The sequence below is a fragment of the Convolutriloba macropyga genome, chromosome 9 (genome assembly GCF_964194025.1).
Source record: "Convolutriloba macropyga chromosome 9, txConMacr16.3, whole genome shotgun sequence".
Lineage (NCBI taxonomy): Eukaryota > Metazoa > Xenacoelomorpha > Acoela > Convolutidae > Convolutriloba > Convolutriloba macropyga.
In genome coordinates, this window is record NC_134476.1 from 46,514,791 (window position 1) to 46,535,706 (window position 20,916).

Sequence of the window (20,916 nt, forward strand, 5' to 3'; positions counted from 1 at the left end):
ACGTATTCTGTACTGGGGATCTACTGATTACCATAGCAAGAATATCAATGTGATAAACATACCCTAATAACGTCGGGCGAGTTGCTCTCAATTGACCCGCAAGCGGTTGGCTTCGTCAGTAGCTAAGCACGGTTTAGTGAGGCTAGTTTTAGCTTAAGCGAAGAGGAGTAAGTGAGCGCAAAATGCGTTAAGCGAAAAATCGCACAAAAAGACCAAAAGTAATGATATAATTGCTACAAACTTCGTTTGAGAGCAATTAAAAAGGTATCAATTAGTTTTTTTTATAGACAAAAATCTTCAAACGGCCAAAATTTTGCTCAACTTTATTTCGAGATAATAAATTTTTGGAAGCACTTCTTTAACAACGAGTTCAATTTTGCAAGGGCTGCTCAATGATACTACTTTCGAATCTCTCCGCGTAAAATATCGATCAGCAAAAGTTGGTTGAATAAAAACAGTAGAGCGGTTGTAACGTTCATAACACCCATTTCAATAAACCGTTGGAACAAAAGGTACCGTGCGTTGAATTCCACTTTTTAAGTGGATTCTGCTTTCTAAACTTGGAACTTAATTTTTTTGGAAAATGAATATTTCGAAAAATGTTGAGAATGGTTTCCAGAGCAGCAGAAAAGCATGCTCTGATTCTTTGTGCAATACGCGGGACAGGTTGTTAATTGCATATGGATTATTCTCAACGTCTCCATGCTAACAGAGAACGGCTTCCGCTGAAGCTCTTGCTATATGCAGTAACTTTCTGCTCGAAACAACGTACTCAATAATCTATTAGCGAAAATTTTCAACCAGTTTTATGACAAGAACATGATGAAAAAATAGACAACGACGGTGACCCCTTTTGGATCACGAGGATTTCGGACCAACTTGAACATTAAGCAATTTTAACTTGCTTAATTTATTAAAGATTTCCAACTACTCTCGGGTGAATTCCTCACAAATTTCTGGCGGGGGCTTCATTCCACTGTAGACTGCTTCAGTCGCGGGGTTTGATAATCGACTCTGGGGGTTTTAATGCTCTTTGACATTAATTGACATTAATTTGACAGAATTTGAAGTCATTGTGTAGATCACACGCAAAACTTGAAAATTCAATGACGTTTAAGTCATTAGAAAAGGCTAACTGTCACGCAAAAAAGACAGTAATGCAAAAATGGCTGCAAGCTTCATTCAAGAGCAATTAATAGAGGCACTTGTTCTATTCTGAATAAACAGGTATAATTTTTAGAATAATTCACATTACAAGTTTGTCTGAAATTTAAGTATCCGTTTGCTTCTCTTTCAAATATACGGTTGCTGTTTTAGGCTGGCCTAATAATTCTGAATGCGTGCTGGAAAAAGCTCTTGTCACAAAATTCTAACAAATTATTTTGTGCTTCTAAAACAAGGCTCGCAATAAAAGTCAAACTAAATCATACAAATTCTTCAGCCAAGTAGCATATTCGATCTTTCAGACTTTTCATTAACTGTTATCCGATAGTGATCATCGTGCTTACAATACAACGTGTTTATTGCTTAAATCAGTATATTAAATAGGTGAAGGTATGACTGTCCTCTCAATCTAACAAAACTTATTTTCGAAAACTCTAAAGTCAGGTATAAAGATACAATACATAGGCCAACAAAGTAAAGAACGCGACTCCTTCATTCTATCAAAGCTGTTTTTTAAGTTTTTGAGTCTACTGATGTGGTAGTCGAGCTACTTATTGTACTACTGGTGTTGGTAGAAGCTGAGGGGTTAGGAGGTGAGATCTGACTCATCTTCTCTGGGTCAAATGCATCCCATCTGCTGGCAGGGTAGATGTGCTTGTTCTTATCGTACCAGTGTCTCAACGCCACTTTTGCATTCTATTAAGTAAAAGAAAATTTTTTCAAACCACAGAGGCTTAATTTTAACATGAGCTTTCTATATTAAGCTACTGGTGATGCTAGTTAAATTTTTATAATTTGAGCATAAAAATTTTGATTACTCCCTTATTTCAGTAACTTGGGTCATATGAATTAACATAGCCGGCAGCTTGTCGGAATAGCTGCGAAAGAATAGACCTGCGTGCCATATAATAGAGATAGAAACAGATACAATCTAAATTGAAAAAAAAATCGACGCCGCTCAAAAAACTAGGTAAAAAAACATTCAGCGATAAATTAATCAAGCTTGTTAACATTCATTCCACAGAAGCCTCTTATTGGGGACCTTTACGCACAAATGAGTTCATTTGACCTTAAACAAATTCAAACTAAACTTAAGTTTTAAAGTGCAGAAGTCATTTTATTGAGTGAGGTAAGTCACGTATGATCAAAATCTAATCACGCAAATAACCTAAAAACTTTTGCTAAAGCGAGTGAGAAATGAAGTCACGCGCGCAAATGCCGTTAGTGAGAGGAAGAAGTCATTCAGAAATTTTGACTTTTTCAGCTTTGCTGTGTGAACAAATGTAAAACGAAAAAAGAGCGTCAGACGACGAAACAAAAAAAACATAGCAGGACAAGTCCTGACGTACAATTCAAAGAATTTTCATTGACTAAACAGAAAAGACCTATAACGGACTATGAATGGATTGGGAAAACCATTTAGAAACAAATCCGATCCAAAAAATCGAATAACCGGTAAAAATCAAAGTGAAATTGCCGCATGTGAACAAAAAACCAACAGCGAGAAAGCAAATTTTTGTTCAAGCAGCGTTTTCTTACTCTTCTTTAAAGTTAGAGCGAAAAAATTTCACGCCGCAAAACCACTCGCTTTTTTGCTCCACTTCCTGTTTCGGCGTGACCAAAATCACTATTCCAATTTGACTTCAGAAATCATGAAAATGTGTGAACAGATCTTAAAAAAACAGCGCCCAAATACAATTCAAATTCTTTGACTTGTAAAAATTCTTTTAATTGTAAAAAACCAAGAGCACCGCAATATAGCTTCGCTCAGCTTACAGCTTCGCAGCTATAAAAAGACATTTCAGATGGAACAGAGATAAATTCGATAAAATTGTATTTAAGAAATGGAATTTTACAAAGACAGAAGACCTCCAATGGCGACAATTATAATTTGAAAGCGCTTTGTTAATTTCGCATATTGATTGCAGATATTTTGAAAAGGCGGTTATGAATTGTGTTTACATAAATGATTGATACTCGTACTCACATCAACTTTTTCGGCTGTACTTTTAACCCCCAATGGCTTTGCCGTCTGGCTAGAAGAGGTTGTTTGTTCACTTTCTCTTTCCACTTGACCCTCACTACTTCTGGACGAGGCCAGAGATTGCGCCTTCCCACTCGTTTCTGGGAAGTTGAAAATGAGGTTTCCATTCTTTCCTTGCGCCTTCATCATTATCAAGTCGTAGAAACTCGAGTGCTAAAAATCGTCAAACTTCACAAGCTCACACAGGGTATAATAATTTTTTAAGATATTGGGATTAATCATACATGTGGTAGAATCATGTCATCTTTCACAAACATCAGCTGGTCCACACTAATTGATCTGAAACACACACAAAAAAAGGTGACGTTATTGAATCCATTCAGCATTATTTGAAATTCAGTCAGAAAATTTTGGCAAGCACGATATATAACTTTCTAAATTTGAGCAGAAAGAGAGAGCCGAACCAGTCAAAGGAAACTAAGACGCCAAAAATAGATCCAACTAACCTTAGTTCTGGGAACTGTCCTTCGGCCCTCAATTGTTCTAAACATTTGTAAAGGAATTGGTGAATTGTCACTCCCTTCTTCACCTGGAAAATAGAACTTTCCGCAACTACAGTTTGTTTCAATGTCCGAGTGTGTATATGTGAAAATCAATGTGTATGTTATACCAGCATTTCCCTCTTGTGTCCTGATCCGTCCCAGTAGGAGAACTCTATCTTGAGTACCTGGTCTTTCATCCTCTGCTGTCTCTCCACCCACTCTTTCATCAGTCTCTCCCTCAACATTCCCTCTTCTTCCTTCACACCTCAACACACACACCTATACACTTACACAAATTATCGCTGAACATTATACAAATTGAGTTGTTTGGTAGGAAGGCTGATCCTTGTGTAAAAATGTCAATAAAATAACCGATAAATTTTTGGTTTCAGAATGTTCCTCAAAAGCACATTTTCCAATTTTAGCATATTCAAACCCAGAGCCTCAAGATTCATTGACATGCTTTTAGAACAACTTTGATTGTTCAGATCATCCTTGTCGATTTACAAATAAACAAGATAAAAAATTGGTAATAATATCAGACGCATAACCATTTCTATTACGCTCTTTGAAACCACCATCGGTATTTACTCACATCTCTTCTGGTGTCTGGTAGAAAACTAGTGTCAACATTAGGGTTCTTCTTGAACTTCTTAAACACACTAATATCCACGCTGAGTTCTTTCGTGGAACTCTTAATTTCACTGTCACTATCTTCGTCATCATTTTCATCTTCTTCCTCATCATCGAAATTGAAAGATAGGGATCCAGTGGGTGCGGCTGTGTACAGACCAGGCTCAGGACATTTGAAAGTGCTAAAACAAAAATAATTAACAGCCCAAACAAAAACCATCGACGCTTCAATTCTTCTAAATTTCAAATTTCTATTTCAAACGGGTTCAGGTATTTTTATGACGCATTTGGAAGTTCAACCAAGGCGCATGGCAGCTAATTTCCCCGCCGATAAAATATGATTTTGCTGTCAAATTATGTAAGTCTCTGGGGTCATTCTAAAGGTCTAACGAAAGCAATATCCCTTAATATAGTCAATCCGCTGAAAGAACAAATATGAACAAATTTTTTTCCCTTAGATTACTAAGGCGTACTAGGGGCCGAAAGTGACATATTTCATTGTTTGAAAATAATAATTTTGTAATCAAGTGTAATAAAGAAGGATCATAACATTAAGAGGACAAACATGAGATCAGTGTATATCTGCTTTTCAATTTGCCCTTCGATATTACTCAGTTTCAAAATTAAATTTATCAGCCTTGTATAATTTTACAAACCTACATATTCCGTCAACGGTCTTACGAGAGCTGACCTCTGGAATCTTTATCTTAACTCAACAGATTTTAAATGGTTGTGGAGATTTTTGTTGACAGAGTTTGCCTGTACCTGGTGTCTGTAGTGACGCGTGATATCATTTCAGTCTCTTTGTTCTTTATTATCTGCGTCTGCTTTGCTTTCATCTCATCCAACGAAATTAAACCTGAACAAGAATTTTGCCTCATTTCTGATTAAGGTAAATTCAATCAACATAAATATATCACACATAAGAAGCGGTTTCTCCGAAGAAATGATTATCGAACAAACTTTGTTGACGTCGAACTGACTTCCGTCATAAATATTCAAGACTAGCAGAAAATGAATAATTTCAAAGAATTAACGCTACTCTCGTGGACAAATTTTCCAATTAATTTCGATCGACAACAAAAAGGCTAATTGTTTTGATTGACAAAATTTCGGAAAAGAATATCAAAAGTGGCAATTTGATCACTAGATGATGTTTGTAGAGTGGTGTCATACCTACTGTGCTGTCTTTCAACTGTTCCTCAAACACATCGTAGTAGGAAGCAAACTTATTCTTGATATCAGAAGCAGCTGCCGCTTCCTGAAACAAAATAAACACATTTATCATTGATCGAGAAAATTATTGAGAATTGGACCCAACTGCTCTCTGAACAAGAGCACAAGATTTGTGGCGATGATGCAGACGAAGGGACTCTACAAATCACTACTGGGGACAGAGGAGCAACCCAATGAGCCTGCGCCACTGGCCAATGGGGCAACCAATGATGAGAAGAAGAACCACAAGGTGCTGAAGGATGCATATGAGAAGGAAGTTGCAGACATCAAGGAGAAACGGAACAATGTGTGGTGCCATCTGGCACTGACTCTAGATGCAACAACCCTCACGCTGATGAGACATGACTGTGTGGGAGATGATGGCATTGGAGATGGAGCAAAGGCTTGGAAGCTTTTGCAAGAGAGATTTCAGAGTGTGGAGACACCGACAGTGGTGACTTTTGTGGCACAGCTTGCTCGACTGCAGCTCGAGGATTCTGAGGATTTGGACAGCTTCTTCATCAGAGGACAGGAGTTGCTCAGAAGGCTACAAGAAGCAGGGGAAGCAGTCTCAGAGACCCTCTTCAACGCCTTGGTCCTCAATGGTCTGCCAATGAGGTATGAAAGTTTTGTTATACAGGAAAGCTTCAACCCGGCAACGAACTTCACAGAGTTGAGGAAAAGGCTGCAGAACTTTCATGAGAGCACGGTGCAGAGACACAAGGGACAAAGTGGTTCAGTGGCACTGGCAGTGAAGCGTGACTTCAAGAAGGGACCCAAGAAAGGAAACTGCTTTGTGTGTGGGATCCCTGGACACTTTGCCAAGGACTGCAGGAAGAAGGAGACAGCACAATGCAGCAAGTGTGGTGAGAAGGGTCACCTAGACAGGGCATGCAAGAGACAAAGAGATGGAGGCAAACATGAGTCAGTGGCAATGGGTCCAACATTGGCTACACCAGACGAGGAATGCTGGGCAGCTCTTACCCAGTGGAAGACAGCAGGCATGCTAGTGGACAGTGGTTGTACAGATCACATAGTGACGAACATCGATGCGTTCCTGGACTTTGTGCCCATTCAATCAGTGGTCAGAAATCCCAACGGAGAGGCTTCCAGAGTGGTGGGCAGAGGCTGTGTGAGGATCAGCATGCCCTCAAACAAAGGGGAATTCCAATGCGAACTCAAAAATGTTCTGTATGTGCCGGACTATTCTTCAAACCTCCTATCAGTCTCAAGATGCACGGAGTGGGGACATAGCTTCACTTTCGAGAGAGGAAACAGCTGCATGAAACTCCAGAAGGGAACTCGGGTAAAACTAACACAAAACAATTTGTTTTACTTACCCTGCAGCGTTCTAGAATTCAAGATGAGTTCCAACAGCGTGAAACTTGACAGTGCAAGGAAGTGGCACAGACGATTGGGTCATTTGAATCAAGCGGATGTGGTCAGGAATGCACCAGAGACAGTGGAGGAACTCGATGATGTATGCAATGTGTGTGCATTGGCCAAGATCACAAAGACTACAGTACCAAGAGTGGCAGAGACCCAAGCAGAAGAGAAGCTGGAGAGGGTGTTCACAGACGTGATGGGACCTTTCAGATTAGAGTCACTGTCAGGGTTCTACATAGTGTTTGCAGACCAGTACACGACGTTTGTGTTTGTGGACTTGCTTAAGGCAAAGAGTGAAGCACTGGCCAGCCTGAAGAAATTTGTTCTCAGTGTGGGGACGCCCAAGAAGCTGAGGCAAGACAATGCGAAGGAGTTTCTCTCAGAGCAGTTCAAGACGTACTGCTTAGATGCAGGTATTCTACAGGAAAAGACCATACCAGAGACGCCACAACAGAATGGGTTAGCTGAGAGGTGCAACAGGACACTGCTGGAGATGGCAAGATGTTTGCTCATTGACTCAGGACTTCCCAAGATGATGTGGGCAGCAGCAATTCTTCACGCAGCAAGGATCAGAAACTTGGTTGTGAGACGAGAAGAAAAATGCCCAGCAGAGCTGATGAGAGGTATAAAACCTAAGCTTCCAATTAGTAAATTATCTATTTTTGGTTGCAGAGTCTTCATGAGGAAGAGGGACAGAGAAGTCAGCAAACTTGAACCCAAGGCACGGGAAGGAAAGTTTGTGGGTTACACTGAAGGAGAAAACGGATACCTGGTGTACATACCCAACACACGCAAGGTGATGGCAGTTCGAGATGTGATCATCAAGGAGTCTGAAGTGGGCTCAATCCCTGACAACAAAGAAACGGCTGACCTACTAGATGATGGGTCGGAACTGGGAATCTGGCACTCAGATGACGGTCATCAAGATGATGACAACAGAGAACGACAGGACACATCTACTGCAATAAAGGAGGAGTGGCATGACGCAGGGAGCGTGAATACTCAAGAAACAACACTGAGACCAGAGGCCTCAGATGTTGGAGAAACAGCACTAGATGAAGGATCTACTGCAACAAGAGGGAGTTACAGAGACTCAGAGTCACTGGAAGACAGTGACACAGAAGACTTCTCACAGTTAGAGACAGTTGGCTTCAATGAAGATGCACTGGAACACGCGGACAGAGCAGAGCCCAGACGAGGGACACGAGCAAGGAATGTTCCGCAATTTTTTGGAGAAGTCAGGACCCATCTTGCTGTGACTGAGGGCGACTATGTGGAACCCAAAACAGTCTACGAAGCCAAGCAAAGTGACGATTGGGACCAGTGGCACCGGGCAATGAAGGACGAGGTCAAGGCACTCCAAGACAACGAGACTTGGAACCTAGTGAGACCACCCACAGACAGGGACGTCATACCGGGCAAATGGGTCTACAAAGTAAAATTGGGACCCAGTGATCAAGTGGACAAATACAAAGCGCGCTATGTGGCGAAAGGCTTCAAACAAGTGGAAGGACTGGACTACTTTGAGACTTTTGCGCCTACCTGTAAGCCAGAGACATTCAGGATTCTACTTCAGCTATCAGCGAAGCAGGGCCATGTGATGCACCAATTTGATGTCAAGACTGCTTTCCTGCACTCACCAATCGAGGAAGAAGTGTATCTGGAACAGCCACAGGAGTTTGTAAAACGCGAATCAGATGGGGAGAAGTTAGTATGTCGACTAAATAAATCAATTTATGGTTTGAAACAGGCTGCTAACAACTGGTACAAAGAGCTGGCAAACTTCCTACTGAGACAGGGGTTCACCAGAAGCAGGAACGATCACTGCTTGTTTGCAAGATCAGAGGCAGAGGATCACACCTTCATCTTGGTCTGGGTTGACGACATCATAGTAGCATCAAGAAGTATGACAGTGGTCTCTGATGTCAAGAAGGCACTAGAAGCAACCTTTCACATGGAAGACAGAGGGAGACTACACTGGTTTCTGGGTCTAAGAATCAGACGAGAAGAGGGCAAAGTCACAGTCGACCAAGAACGCTACATAGAAACAATGCTTGAGCGGTTTCAAATGGATCAATGCAAACCCTCAAGAACTCCAGCTGATTTGAATTTGAAACTTCAGACAGCACAGAACGGAGACGAAGAAGTGGACCAGAGGATCTACAGAAGCTTGGTTGGATCACTTCTGTATCTGGCCAAACAGACGAGGCCAGACATCATGTTCACAGTCAATATTCTGTCCAGACACATGAATGCACCTACCAGTCAACACTGGATGTGCGGAAAACGACTTCTGCGATATCTTCAAAGATCAAAAGGTTTAAAACTTACTTACACAAAAGAGGCTAGTTATGATTTAGTGGGGGAAAGTGATGCAGACTGGTCTGGAGACGTGAACGACAGAAAATCAACAACGGGCTATTACTTCAAGCTCAACGGACGTGGCGCAGCACTCAGCTGTGGTGTCAAGAAGCAGGCCACAGTTGCTCTTTCTTCATCAGAAGAAGAATATCAGGGCATGGCAGCAGCAGTTCAGGAAGCACTCTACCTGAAACAACTTCTAGAGGATTTTGGCATCCAACAGAAACGTCCAATAGCAATTGGAGAAGACAACCAAAGTTGTATCAGACTTTGCCAAAACCCAGTCATGCACAAAAGGAGCAAGCACATCGAAACAAAGTTTCACTTCATCCGGGACAAGACGGAGGATGGGACTATTTCAATTCATTACGTTCCTACAGACAAAATGACAGCGGACATCTTCACAAAGTCCTTACCCGTTTCGAAAGTCGAAACATTCAGAGCAGTTTTAATGGGAACAGACTCTACGCAATCAGCTCAAGTCTGAGTGGGGGTGTTAGAATATCGATCGAACTATAGTCTTAAACTTAGTGAGAATTAGAAAGAAAGTTTGACTTACCAGATTAGAAAGACAAGCAATATGACTTCGATCAAAGAAATTATATAAATGAATCGTCAAGAAATGGTGCTGAGAATCAATATTCGGTTCAAATTGGTGAATCTAGATAACTATTATTAGAGTTAGATTAAGTGATGTAAAATCTTCCCAGCATGTATTAAATGATGATGATATCTCCGGAAGTGTGAATGAATTCTTAGAAAAGTGCAAATGCATTCCATTTATGGTTCCCTTTGCGACTGATTTGCAGAAGCAAACCATATTGGGTAACCCTTTCGACCCCCACTATAAATCACGGTGCTAAGATCAGTTTTGTATCTTGACTTTTTCACACTGATAATGGGTATATATACAGCTGATTTTTGATTCCTTTTTCATCCCCAAATTCAAATCACCATCTTGATCTAATTATCAGATCTCTCCTGTAAATCTCTATAAATTCTTCTGTAAAATATCATTTTGTTATTCTCTCATTTTTTTGAGAAATTAATTCTTTTTAGTTAAAAACGCTTTTTACTCCGCTTGCGAAAGTCCATAACCCAACAGTACACAAAGATGCATTAGTCCGGGGGGACTAAATCTTTAACAATTTTTTCTAATAAATCAGCTTTGATGTGGCCTATTTGGTGAAGACCTAAAGAACTATAAGCCTCCACACTTCACTTATTTCGACTCAGCATATCCAAATGAATGCATTATTTAGTTTCATTGTCAATATAGTCCAGTTACATACATCCTATGGTTTTCAATGATTGCATTGTCGATAGAACGAAAGATTTCCTATCCTTATTTGGAAGTACATAAAAAAAACGAATACAGATAACGAGATCACCCAAACCTTCTATCTCAATCTGCCCAGAAATTCAAGTAACCAGTATTTAAAAAAATACTTTCTGTTTAGTTTATCTCAATCGAAGCAGACGCTCATCTGTTCATTTAAAATAAATACCAGATCACTACTAATAGAAGAGTAAGTGAGAGAAGAGAAGAGTGACTAACATCTGTTATCTTTTGTTTCTTCAGTTGCATCTCCTCTTTCTCCTTTTCCCTCTTTCTCATCAACACCATCGCCCTCTTGGCCTCACTCGCTGCACCTCTGTAGTCTGCCATTGATAACTATTATAAGCAAAACTACTCTGAAATAATTTACTAAGCTACCAAATGGTACACTGAAAAGGTATACAAAAAAGTATTAAAGTTAATACTTAAATTAATAATTAAATTAAAACATAACCTCTAAGAACCGCTCTTCACATCGTAAGTATGTCTCCAAAACAGTTTCTGTGAATCGCATACTGGGAGACTACTAAGCTGAAAGGCTCTAAGAGAACTTTATTCCAGGTGGGCACTACTTGTTTATCCCGTTTTTGATGACGAAAAGTCAAATGGGTCAGACGAAAAATCGCATTAAAAAGACGGACAGGACTAAAATAATTGCTACAAACTTCGTTCGTTTGAGAGCAATTAATAACGCTACCCTCCATAAAAATGAACAATATGAATGACTCAAAATTTGTTATGAAAAATGTTGGCTTCATTTCAGTGTGTCTCTGCAGCGGAGAAATGATCCAACAGAAAATCCAACACAGACGGCAACAAAATTCCCACAAAAACATCACGGCAAAAACATTAACAGGGAAATCTGTTACAACTAATAGCACCTTTCAAAGTCAAGAAGGAAGCCTTAACAAATCACAGCCAACTGGTATAGAGAGCATACAAGCCTACTTCAGCTCAAAACTGGACAAATTTGTAGATCTGAGCTACATAGACTGGCGGTTAGTTCGCAACGTCACAATAGCCGGAATGTGTGGTAATGGTGCGGTGTGTTGTCTGTGGTACAACCACATTTTTGACAGACTGGTCAAACCAGGATTCACTTGGAAGATTCTTGCGAAGAGAGTGGCAGTGGACAACTGCATAGCTGGAGGATCATGTCTAGTCGTTTTCTACGCATGTGAGTAACTTTCAAGATGGTCAGTCATAGTCAGCAAAAACAATGATTTGCTAGTGCGTTTGTGATAATAAGTGTTATGCTCGCACCTCAAAACAAAAAATGTTATGCAAACAAAATAGAGACTCACGTCAAGAAAACATCTTTCATTATGTAACTACGTCACCAAATGATGATTTGGACACTTTTTCAATCTCAAAACTGCATTCTTTGCGATTAGTACGCTTAGTAGAACAACATGTTTTCATTATCTTCTTGAATTTAATTTGGCTCCTTTCTCAAATAATCAGCCGAATTGTTCCAATGTCGACCTGCACTGTTCATAAAAACAGTCTCTGATAGTTGCTCACCGACGTTTGAATACGAAACAGTTTACGTCGCCATTACATTATTAATTGTTCCGACCCCTCTTGAGGGGGGAGGAACTACATACTCAAATGGAATTTTTTTTGTTCAGACAATTTTGGCCGATCGATATATTCATCGTAGAGTTGAGACTGGTATAATTAGAAAGCTTGTCCAGCGTAGAATATGGAATTAAAAAGATTTTTTAGATTTTCATTTTTTACAGGGAGTTATCGAGGTTTATACTTTTGAGAAAATAGAGTGAATTCCGTTCAATTTAATCACATTTTTCAGAATTTTTGACTAAAATTTCGCCAATTTTGCTAAAATTTTTAAAATATTTTTCAAGAAAGTGTTGTTGATTTTATTTTTAAAGAAGAAAATTTTTTTCGGCTAGACTTATTTAAATTTTTTGTGAAAAATTCTGGCTAAATATTTCACAAAATTCAGACTTTTTCATCAAAAACAGTACGAAATAAGTTCCTTTAGTTTACTTTGATTAAATTTACAGGAAGTGCACACCCAAACACCACTCGCACAATCTTTTTAGAATCAAAAGCGGGCTATTTCTATATCAACTTCCGTTGCGAGTGCTCTGTAATTTAAATTTTGCCGTTTTTTGCTAACTTTATTCGTTGATTATCAAAAACGCAGAATTTATTTTTGATTTTTTAACTAAAAAATACCTATATTCATGACATCTGAAAAATTAACTTCTCTTAACAGACAAACAGCATTAGCAGGGATTGATTTGGACCAATCTTGGACTGTTACAATCCAAAAACAATTTGGATTGTAATCAGTCGGTCTTTTTTATTTAAAAAATTCAATCTTTTTTATATTAATTAAATAACAGAACATTTCAAATCCAAGCTCACTGGTGATGGGCCCAAGCGGCTTCTAATTAGCTCCAAATTAAATTATCTATTTTATTGAAAACTTATGGTCGTTTTGACTTTTAAAAATATTTGACTTTTAAATAAAAAATGGCTTATTGAGCTTCGCCTCCATTTTTCTCTTAATTTGGTCAACTTGTAGCTAAGTGTCAGCAAAGAAAGAATGCTTCTTCTTTCTACTGAATTTAAATTCAATCGTTATTGCGGTTTTATGCCTTAAGTTATGGTTTTCAGGCTTTGATGCTACTAGATTTCACATTTTTTATTTTTATGTTTTTGCCTATTTTCTTGTTTTCTAGATTTGTCACATTATCACGTAATTGACAGTTCATGCAACACATTATTGGCAATCAAAAAAAACTAAATTGATAATATTCAAATTCTTAAAGATCCATTATTAAAATTCATATAGATTACGGGTTTTTTACGTCTTCGACACAACTTTCTCGCAGAATTTAATTGAATTTTTTTATTTTGTCTTTAACTATCGTATTTACTTTGTCTTTTTAGTCTTGTGAAATTTCCTGAACTACAACCCGGTTTCATTGGCTTTTCGTGGAAGAATAGATGAGACGATATTCCGATATTAGAAGATTGCCGATGGCTTTCATGACTTTGAAAACAATTGTTTTCCAAAAAAAAAAACATTTTAATTTCGCATTTTTGTTGCTTTTATTGTCTGTTTGTTACCTAGTCTTGTTAATTACAGGCCAAATATGACAAAATTGTTGTCAAGGAATGTGTCAAAAGGGATTGGTGTCACAAAATCTAAAATTTTCAAAGAATTCGTTATGAATTTACTGGCTTCGACACGGGTTCTTAACAAAAGTAAATTAATTTTCGATTTTTGTCATATTTGACGTTCTTTTGTTAGACGTAAGACATATTCTGGATTATTGCAGGTCTCAAGGGCTTCCTTTGGAAGAATAAACAAACATATTTAATTATTTCACTTGGTAAATAATGGCTTTCATGTCTTTGGAAATAATTTTTTTTCGAAAAAAAGCATTACTTAATATTGCCTTTTTTCTTTTTTGTCTACATGTTACCTAGTTTCATTAATGAGAAGACTCAAGCATAATACATTATCGGTGCTCGAAGAAGTTGCTTTAAAAAAACATATTTTGAGGGCCAAACTATGGCTTTACGGCTTCGAAAGTGTTTTCTGGCAAGTTTTAATTGATTTTTTGCTGGTTGTCTATTTGTTGTTCTTTTTTAACCGCATAAAAATTGAATACGCAGTTCTTAATTCTAGTAATTGAAAAATTGTGAATTGTAAAAAAGGCATTTTTTTAGTTGATTTATAATGTTATTCATTACTTTGTATTTAATTGTTTTTTTTTAAAAATAAGCGAATTTTTTTAACTTTCCTGTTTTTGTTCTTTATTGTCTTATTGTTACTAAGCCTTATTATGGACTCGCTCCATATCTTTTCTGATGAATTATAAGTTATTTTGTTTAACTTCAGTTTTATCCGCCGCTATTTTGACTTTGTTATTAAGTTTTGTTTTTTAAAACTGAAATAAATTTTTTGATGTAATTAATGTTTGTTGTTGTTGTTTGATTTTGCTGTTCGTCTTGACCCGCTTTCTTAATATTGGCCTATCTCATAAATATAATGCATCATTTTTTACTCCATTGAGTTATTTGCTTTGGATGCTATTTTTTCGTTCATACACCAATTTTTTTTAAAATACTTGAATTTTTGGGTTTTTCTACCTGTTCCTCATTTGGTAGACAATTATGCCAAAATTGTGGATGATCGGGGTCGGAACCTTATGTGCGATCGCACATTACCGAGCCTCCTTGTTGATGTTGCGTTCAGCTGAAAAAATCCGTCACAAACAAGTCCACAGCCGACTTTAAATTGAAAACGTTCTTTTATTGGCATCCATGCAGATCTTAAATAAAGTTTTGTTGTTCTTTCTGAACAATGTTTTCCTAAAATAAAACGTACAGCAGCATTTCAAATTCGATTCAGACCAGCCAAAGAGCATTTCAAACGAACAAATATAGATCGCTGCACTTGAACAAGTTAATGCTGGCATGAAAAAGCTTCCGAAGATAATAAAAGCAGTTTTTTCTAACAGTACTGATTTGATTTTCAAAATATAGATTGAAATCTGTCCAGCAAATCTGTACTTTTACCGCTCTTTTTCTGGGCAATAGGACCGCCAGAAAACCGTGAATGCCGATAGGATATTGCTGTCGGGGAAGTTCAATCAAAATATTATCTCAGTTTCTTCTTTGTTTGACTAGAGTTTTAAAGAATTAAAACAACCTTGCTGCAATATTTCTTCACAACAGATACTAATTTACCATGAAAATCTGTAAATCATCCGCATAAAATTGATGCAAAAACGATTAAAAACTCCATATAACGTATTTTAATGCAGCTTTAGTTTGAAAAATGGCCTACGCTGACTGACACTTCAATAAAAAACCATTGGAACCATGAAAAACAAAATTTGATGTGCATAATTCCTTTTGATTAACACTGAAGCGGTTCAATTAGTTTCACATTGAAAGCAGATTTTAACGGTCGCGATTCGAAGCGGAACAAGCCTTTAATGGAGAGATATTTATAGATAAGAAATCATTCCGAATCTGCCAATTTTCCTAACAGTGGAGAAAAAACTTTTCTGGTCCTGTAAGCAGCAAAATGACAGCCAACAAAGTACCTCACTTTTCTTAACTCCTTGCCAAATCGCTTAGGGTCTGATTTTCACATTTTCTCAAAACAACCGTCCGGGACCACATAACTTTTCTCATTGAGAATTAATTCAAAATTACATCCGAAAAACAAACTAAGGGTTCACTGTTTCAAAAATTCATAAATAATACACTCAGTGTTTGATTCTTCACAAGATATCATACAAAATCATTGCTTACGGGTATCACAGCTTAAAAAATGAAATCGCTATCCAAGAAATAATCGCAATTTTGAGGTTCATAAGGAACAAAAATAATGCACACTGTCCCGGTGATTTCTGCGTAAAGAAAATATCCATTATGTTCACTTATCAGAAAATTTTGTTCACAAAATTGCATTTTTCAAAAGTAATGAATTGTCATAAAAATTTGTCATGTTTTTTCGAGCTACATCAAATAAAAAGAACTATTTTATAATGTTGTCTGCATAGCAGTGACTATTAATATTTTCACTTGTCAAAAATATGGTTATCTTTTCCGAACAAAAAAAAATGTGGAACACAGAATTTCTGAACTTTTGATTAAAGCTTCAATCTTCACCGAAAAACTTTTATCCGCACCATCTAATGGGTATGCGAGATAGTGATAGCACAATAGTTAGCAAACATCCCTTCTTTATTTCAATTTTTGTGATAAAACGCTTTTAAATAAAAAACAGTGAAGAATTTATTTCCTCGAGGAGCCAATCACAAAAATTATAACAAAGTAAATATATGTGAAACAAATCAGAATTTTTGTTAATGAGAAGACTTGAAGGGGACAGGCAACAAGACGCATTGGTCTGCTTTACAGCCTGCTCGGTGGCATTTACACTTATTATTATTCAAAAAAAAATCAGTGAAAGAAAGGATTATTTTTTAAATTTCTCAATTTATCACAAAATTTGATATTTTTTGCAATAACCAGGTCGTGCAGAGTCCTGGATGACCCATACTATCACCACAAAGGTCAGACTAATGACAAAATTCAAAAAAAGAAAAGGAAAAGAGAAAATCTTTTTTTAATTTTTGTCATTAGTCTGACCTTAGAAAAAAAGGAAAAGAGAAAATCTAAGTTCGAAATTTTTTCAGACAATTAAAAATCGTTGATATCGTTGATAACTACGGGGTTTGAGAGGCTGATATTTTAACACATGGAAGACAACCTCAAAAGGGGTGTGTGTTCGCATCCATTGAAGCATTCTTCCATTGCGATATTTCCTAATTTTTATATATAATTGACTATTTGGTGATTATTGAGTACATAACTTTTTTGAACTTTTCAAGAAATACTTTTAATTTACTTTTAGCTAACTTTTCCACATAAGCGGGAACAACATCTGCTTTTCTATGAGAACTGTACAAAATGCAGGCACGAAAAGCAATAAAGCTTTGAGAATTGTTTTTTTTGCAATTCGGAGGGTTAAGAAGAGACATGTGAGATTGTTTCGTTATTCTCACTGTCTTTTGACAGTCAAAAGTTTATTTAGAAAGCATTCGAAGTGCATATTGATCGAGTACAGCACAAACCTAAGCAGCTCATATATATGTAGCTCAAAAACAGTTACCAAGCAGTTTGCAAAAGGATGACTTGAGATGAGCTGCTTCGTTTACGGAAATAAATGAGCTTCAAAATTTTCTTTTGCAAATTGTACATAGGTTTAAGACTCGAGTAGCTACAGCAACCGTATACAAGAACACCATATTGCCAGATTTGTTGCACGTTACTTATATAGTATTTTACTAGTCGTTTTCGTGGCACTAAATGCCCTAATTTAGAAACAATCCCACATTTTGCTCCCAACAGATTCAATATGATTACTAAAGAACAATTTACTATCAATGAAAAGCGTATGAAAATTGCAAAGCGTATAAAACCTTCAGCGACACCGTCTGGGTTCATTCAACTAGTTAGGTTTTCAAATACTTGACTTGACGCCAATAGATACATTTCTACAAAATCTTTCGATTGTGTACCCTTCGAAACACAATTAATCGGTTTTATTACACAACACAGAATATTTCCTGCCTTTCCTTTAAAAAAAATGAAAATGTTTATACTGAAACGCCACCATATTTTCTGTAGATAAAAGACAAAAAGAACCTTTGAGCAAAAGCATCAGTGACTTAACAGTTAAGATATAACAGCTCTGTAGAAATTATAAAAATTGAGACCAAGAATAGAACAGAGAACTCACAATCTTTTCTAATGGAAAAATAAGCAAATTTAAGCTCTCTAAACTTTAATCAAGCAATTATCTGATTCGGCCAAAAAAGCTTTAAAGATGAGGTATTTTAAATGGTTTAAGACGCCAATTCGAAATTGAACAGGGTACTTATTGTGGATGTCACACGCAGATCATTCACAGGCACACTCAACTATAAACGGTAATTAGCAAACTAACCACGCATATTATGAAACAATAATCTTGCAAAGCGAAAATAAACCTTCATCACAGACGAATTGAAAACCAGTAAGTACGAATTGGATCAAAACATTGAAACTAAATTAATATTCCTGAAATTTGCAGGTCTGGCACTGCTCGAGAAAACTGATGTGAGGCAGAAAGTGATGGACAATTTTGGCATGTCTTATATGGCTTCATGGTCATTCTGGGTCCCTGTACAGGTTAAATATACCCTAGTATTAGTTCCTCATATTCAACACATATTCTGAAAACTCTTATCGAATTAGCCAGAAAAAAATCTAGATATCTTTGGTTTGCTTAAATATGATTTTCCTTCATTTAAAAAATGGTCAAACGCGCAAGCCAATAGCACTAATTAAAAACAGCAACAGGAAATTCGGCAGTGCAATTAGCTTGGCACTATTTCAATAACGCTGGAGTAGATTGGGCTTATCTGCCGGCTATTCCAATTCTCGTTTCCTTTTTAAGCTCTAAAATTTAAATCCCAAGAGGAGATAAGATTGTATAAAGGGTAAAAGAAAAAACTGTATAGGTTGAATTACTCTCCTTGCAGAATTAAATGACGATACCCAGTCGCCATACTGGCAAGAAGTTAATCACGCGAATGAACAAAAACACACAACTAAGATTGAAAAATGACGTCACGCACGCAATTCAGTTGAAATTGCATGAAAGAATGAACAAAACGCGGATTCGAGGTGAATACGACGTCATATGGTCGTAAAATCCCGTTGACTGTGTGTGAAATAAAAAAATCCTGTTGACGAAATAAAACACAGCCGGAAGACTCCGATACCGACTCAAAATCTGTCAAAATATACAAAAATTTTTAGAAATTACGTCACAACTTGCGACCTCTAAACAATTATTGGTAAGAAAACTTGCAATTAAGATTCTTGTCATTCGATTAACGGCCAGCAAATGAAAAACTATGAAAAGGTGCACACGGAGAAAACCGAGAAAAAGAAAATACAAAATTTATGGTTTACAAAACTCTATAAAAACGCTAAACTCTGCTTCACAACAATTATGATGAGAACCCTGCTCAATTGGTGACCCAAACAAGGCCTGTCTATTGTTTGTTGGGTCATCAATTGAGCACCTCAATTGTTTGGAGACCCACCAATCAACAACTAAAGACGCAAACAACAAAAAACGTGGAAAACACAAAATCTGCACTATATAACCTTGACCTGTCATCTCTAATTAACAGCTCCTACTAAACAGTTCTAAATTAACAAGGGAATAAAAAACAACTGCAAAAAGCTCAAAATCAGAAGAAATAGGCAACATTTCTCAAAAAGCAGACGAAAATGAAAGAACTTTTATTAAAATTTCTCGATTCTTTTTTAACAAACAATAACAGCAAAAATCAAAATTAATTAAATCAACAGATCACCAAATACACTAAAACAACTAACCTCAAGAAATGAAAGACCCCAATTGCTAATAAAAATGAATAAGAACCGAAAAATGCTAAAAGGTGTTCAACAGGGCAGAACGGCAGAAATAGCTCAAAATATCATCTAAAAATCAAATATTAAGCAAAGATGGTATAAAATGCTTCTACACATTACTTCTGCTAGCAGACATGATTGAAAAAAAAACAATTTTGGCAGAAAAAGTTGAAACCATAATAGGGCTTTGAAAAAAACGCACCTGATCAAAAAATCTAGCTCGAATACTAAAAATTTTTTTCACTTACTTTTCTCGCTTTCTCTTGGAATACTGCATGAAAAACCACTCAGCCCTTCGCTGAAATATTGACTTTTAATCAGCAGTTTGACCTAAAAACAGTTTTCGGATGTGGCATTTGACTTTGCACCCTGTGAGAAGGCCAATAATAGCCTCAGCTATCGCTTTGCAGCTATAGATAATCAAATACAAAAGAGTTCAAGAAAGCGCCCGAAACTCCCAAAAAAATATACATTAGAGAGGATTTTTAGATAAATCCTCTCAGAATCTTTCTGCATTCTTCGGCCATTAACAGCTTGATAAGATCTTGTACAAATATCTCAAAAACCTAAAAACTTCGAATCAAGATACACGAGAGTCTCACAGTGATGTCATAGATTGATCTCAAACAGTTTACTATTAATACTATATGAAACAGTATTTTTTAAAATCAAAATGAGTTTCCTCCATTTTCTGTTATCAGACAAGACAATTAATTTCAAATTTTTTCTGCAGTATCTCAATTAATATTTTTTTTCAGTTCAAAGCATAGTAAAAGCATAGAGCACGCAATTCAATGAAGAATTGAATGAAAGAATGAATAAAAGCACAGCTGATTTAAATGACGATGACATTAGAGTTCGTAAGAAAAAATAAAGAAAACAAAAAACCTAGAAAACACATAATAGCTCAACTCAGATAACGCAGTAACTAAAAAAGAAGTCAGCACGGTAGTACCTTGTGGAACAGCGTGTTCTAATTTCAACCAAATTGGAACCCAGAAGGCAAAAATCAATTCTTTATGCGCCTTATAAGAAAATGAACATCAGACAAATTGCTCTCGAAGGTAAGGTGGGGCAATTTAATTCAGGGGGAGCTGTAGACTAGATGAATTGTTGTGTATAAGAAATCCCGATGGGAGGTAAAATATAACGTAACCGCCTGCGTTTTAGACAATCATTAAACATTCGGCTATCAGGGGCCTCGTAACAATCCACCTTACAATCCTCTCTGTATTATCAACATGCTTAAATTCTGAATAGGAGGAATTTAGATCACACAATAATCAAGAAGTCAAGAGTGA

At 36.9% G+C, this 20,916-nt stretch overlaps 2 protein-coding genes across 3 annotated transcripts in view; one reads left to right on the forward strand and one right to left on the reverse strand.

Annotated features, from left to right (window-relative positions):
* LOC142345415 (uncharacterized) overlaps positions 1-20,916 on the forward strand; it is a 60,831-nt gene that overhangs the window by 38,052 nt on the left and 1,863 nt on the right. Inside the window, exons 2-3 of the mRNA XM_075397464.1 lie at positions 11,388-11,801; positions 18,261-18,358. Coding sequence (XP_075253579.1) covers positions 11,388-11,801; positions 18,261-18,358 — 512 coding nt within the window. The remainder of the gene's footprint in view (positions 1-11,387; positions 11,802-18,260; positions 18,359-20,916) is intronic.
* Positions 1,403-10,976, reverse strand: LOC142345414 (protein FAM50A-like). 2 transcript variants are annotated; one of them, XM_075397462.1, is made up of 9 exons: positions 10,844-10,976; positions 5,500-5,584; positions 5,089-5,182; positions 4,286-4,505; positions 3,819-3,947; positions 3,655-3,737; positions 3,433-3,487; positions 3,152-3,361; positions 1,403-1,860 (listed from the first exon to the last, which is right to left on the reverse strand). In XM_075397462.1, the coding sequence occupies exons 1-9, from the start codon at positions 10,952-10,954 to the stop codon at positions 1,678-1,680; spliced, it is 1,170 nt and encodes a 389-aa protein (XP_075253577.1). In that variant the 5' UTR covers positions 10,955-10,976; the 3' UTR covers positions 1,403-1,677. The 2 variants fall into 2 exon arrangements, with proteins under 2 accessions (XP_075253577.1, XP_075253578.1); XM_075397463.1 differs by lacking the exon at positions 10,844-10,976 and having other exon boundaries at positions 5,504-5,584.

Bases quoted from the DNA above. Each gene is read 5' to 3' on its own strand.
- LOC142345414 (XM_075397462.1), bottom strand. From the start codon at position 10,954: ATGGCAGACTACAGAGGTGCAGCGAGTGAGGCCAAGAGGGCGATGGTG. The intron at 4,506-5,088 runs GTACAGGCAAAC...TTTTTGTTTTAG, and splicing joins CGCGTCACTACAGACACCAG to CACTTTCAAATGTCCTGAGC. The intron at 3,948-4,285 runs GTGAGTAAATAC...TGAGGTGTGAAG, and splicing joins TACCAGACACCAGAAGAGAT to GAAGAAGAGGGAATGTTGAG.